Source organism: Setaria italica, chromosome VII (assembly GCF_000263155.2).
Source record: "Setaria italica strain Yugu1 chromosome VII, Setaria_italica_v2.0, whole genome shotgun sequence".
Classification (NCBI taxonomy): Eukaryota; Viridiplantae; Streptophyta; class Magnoliopsida; order Poales; family Poaceae; genus Setaria; species Setaria italica.
The window spans coordinates 5161665-5165140 of record NC_028456.1 but is presented as its reverse complement, the minus strand read 5'-3'; the positions used below and the strand labels follow the sequence as shown (position 1 = coordinate 5165140).

Genomic DNA, 3476 nt, shown 5'->3' with positions numbered 1-3476 from the left:
TGGAGCACCAACCGGTATTAATGTGCACCCTTTAGTACCGGTTGTTGCCCTCAACCGGTACTAAAGGGGTCCACGAGGCGCGCTTCAGGCTGTATCCGTTGGAACTGGTACTAATGCTCCAAATGTACCCAAAACAAACGCTAGGGACGAGTGCTCTAAATGTGACCGGTACAAATACTAGGGACGAGAGGTCATATTTCTAGTAGTGACCTCTAGTCGTGGAACATGTTCAAATGGTGGCTTCTCCTCTAAGAAACATGAAGTTAGCTTAGTTGTTGAGCTAGAAAGATCTAAAAAAATTTTGAGCACTCATGGAGAATATCATCAGTGGTCGGAGAATAAAACGAGATTAAGGCCGCGCCGGGGAATTTTCTCGGTTCATGTGAGAACTAACCTGTTTCCTACGTGCTCCTTCAGAAACCATTGCATGTCAAGCCAGTAGCACGACCATGTTTATAGTCTGAACGGCCATGACCGCTTCCCTGGTTTCGAATAATCCTAGCTTGCAATCGAATAGGAAAAATGTGGACGACGACGCATTGATTGTTGGCAGGACCGCATCTAAACCTAGTGGCGCATCTTACCTTGTTCTTTTCCAAACGCAACTGAAAATGTGCCAAAATGAACGGCGACGTTCTGCACCCACACTTCTCTCTATATAACCTCGCCCAGGGTTCTAAGCTTAAAGCACGCGCAGCATTAAGCTAGGTTAAGCGCGCGGCACAACTAACGGGTCTAGTTTGCTAGATGGCGCAGGCGGCAGCGGCGGCGAACGGCGATGTGCTGTCGGAGGAGGAGATGCGGTGGCTGCGCCGGGTGCGGGACACCCTGGAGGAGCGGTCGGCTGAGGAGCTCGGCGCGGCGGCCAAGGTGTTCGACGTCCCGCGCGCCCTGCGCGACACCAAGCCCGAGGCCTACGCGCCGCAGCACTTCGCCCTCGGCCCCTACCACCACCAGCGCCGCCCCGAGCTCAGGGACATGGAACGCTACAAGCTCGCCGCCGCCAAGCGCGCGGAGCGGCACTTCGCCGGCGGCCGCACGATCGAGCACCTCGTGGAGCGCCTACGTGATCTCCAGGACGAGATGCAGGCGCCGTACCACCGGATACTGGAGCTCAACCGTGAGACGCTGGCTTGGATGATGGCCATCGACACGTGCTTCCTGCTCGACTTCCTCGAGGGCTACCACCGCGACGAGACCACGGACATGGTGTCCTCGGCGGCCAACTGGATCAACGCCACGGTGCGCGACGCCATGATGATCGAGAACCAGCTCCCGCTCTGCCTCTTCACCGAGGCACTCGAGCTCCGGCGCCATGCCGCCGAGCAGCATGTCACCACCGCCCGTGCCATGATGTGCACCGTCCTCGACCGGTTTATCAAGCACGTGTCACCCATCAAGATGCGTGCAGACGTCACCATCGCTGAGGAAGTCCACCTGCTGGAGCTCCTCTACCACTTCCTCGTCCCGCCCGGCGCCGTCTTCGACGAGAACACCGGCGGCGGCGGCGGCAAGAATCCGACGGCCCATCAGGACGACCAGGCCCAGGACCGCTCCCTCTACGATGTAGAGGAGCAGCTGCTCGACGCGGCGCCAGAGCTTGCAGGTGTCCAGCCGCCTCAAGGTGACGAGAACACGGTGAAGAAAGCCTGCTCGCAGGTGTCGTCTCACCTCAACATGGGGAGCCTGCTTGTCTCCTGGCCGATGAGGTCCGTGTCGAAGCTCTACGGGAAGATGACGCGCCGGCTGCCGGCGCTCCCGGGGGTGGTGTCGGTGGTGAGGAAGCTGGTGGCGTCCGTGGACGTGGAGGGAATTCTCAGCGGCATGAACACGGAGGGCGTCGCCGGCAGCGCGCCGCTGGCGAAGGAGATCAAGATCCCGTCGGTGGAGCAGCTGGCCAAGTGCGGCGTCCGGTTCCTGCCGACGACAGAGGGCATCCACGGCATCGCCTTCAATGCGGCGGCGGCCACGCTGTGGCTCCCCGTGATCACGCTGGACGCCACCACTGAGGTGGTCCTGCGCAACCTCGTGGCGTACGAGGCCGTCGCCGTGCGCGGGCCGCTGGTGCTCGCGCGCTACACGGAGATGATGAACGGCATCATCGACACCACCAGGGACGTCAAGATCCTCCGCCGGAGCGGCGTGCTGGTGAACCGCATGAAGAGCAACCGCGAGGTGGCGGACATGTGGAACGGGATGTGCCGCGCGGCGCGGGTGAGCAAGGTGTCGCGGCTCGACGGCGTCATACGGGCAGTGAACGCGCACCGGGACCGGACGCCGGCGGTGCGAGTGCAGAAGATGCTCAAGAGGTACGTGTTCGGGTCGTGGAAGATCCTGACGCTGCTCGCCTCCGTCGTGCTGCTCGTCATGACGGGGCTCGAGGCCTTCTGCTCCGCCTACCCCTGCCATAACTCCTGGTTTGGCAACGTGCTGCAGCTCGACAGCCCTGCGCCCTGACGAGCGCTACTAGCTGCTGCTCAATTGAGCACCAGATGACAACTCAAAATGCCTTACATATACATCTGCAGCCACCTAAAATTACCAATAATTATTATTTAAGCCTAATAAGAAAGCCCCGAGACTGCAATAATACTGTTGTAACACATGTAGAAAACCTACTTCTACATCTGTTGGTGAATGAATGACATACTATATAGAATACTTGTAGTCAAAGTTCTAAGTTGATTTGTAATGAAAATATTTTCATAATAGGTAATTTCGTACAATTATTATAACTTTCATATAGGTATAGTGCTGGTCAAAGTTGAACATATACCCGCCAAAAAAAGTTGAACATATGATACAGATGGGATCAGTTGGATGTGCGTAATAATGCCATTCTTTATGAATGGTGGTATGAAGAAATACACATGTGATCAATCTGATTTTTAATCAAATAAATGATTGGAATTGAAAAGTGTAACAAATATGGCCCATTAGGCTATAGATTGTGGTTTTGGTGAGTGAGTGAGTGATAATATAGCTTGTAGGTTTTGTAAGTCCCAAGAATAATATAAATGTGTTCGTCTATGACGTTTTTCTCGTGATGTTCTATAATGTCATCATTGAAAAAAATCCATGGTTCGTCATGGATCATCGGTGATGGAACCCGAGCACTAAAAAATAGCATCATTAGACAACACATATTTTCATCATAGATCATACATGCCCCGTGTTACCCATGACCCTCCGTATTGCATTGTGACGAGGGCGGTGTCGTTGTTCCCTCCATTATTGCATTGTGACAAGGGCGGTGTCGGTGTTTAAATCTGGCAACCTACCGAGAGGGTACCCGAGGTAGTGTTTTATGCGTGGAGCTTGCCGAGATCAGGAACTCGATGGTGAACTCGAACACACGATTTAGATAGGTTCGGGCCGCTTATGTCGCGTAATACCCTACGTCCTGTGTGTTGGTTAGATTGTATTGATTGAAGTTGTTTGGAGGGGGTCCTTGTGGCGGAACCGCCCAACTTAAG

The 3476-nt window shown here is 54.7% G+C and overlaps 1 protein-coding gene across 1 annotated transcript; it reads left to right on the top strand.

Annotated features, from left to right (window-relative positions):
• The first annotated feature begins 677 nt into the window (after positions 1–677).
• LOC101753451 (putative UPF0481 protein At3g02645) lies at positions 678–3045 on the top strand. Its single transcript, XM_004975032.3, has one exon. It carries the CDS (start codon positions 748–750, stop codon positions 2455–2457), a length of 1710 nt encoding a protein of 569 aa, XP_004975089.1. The 5' UTR covers positions 678–747; the 3' UTR covers positions 2458–3045.
• Positions 3046–3476: the final 431 nt, after the last annotated feature.

Excerpts from the sequence above, each read along its gene's own strand:
- LOC101753451 (XM_004975032.3), top strand. The coding sequence starts at position 748 with ATGGCGCAGGCGGCAGCGGCGGCGAACGGCGATGTGCTGTCGGAGGAG.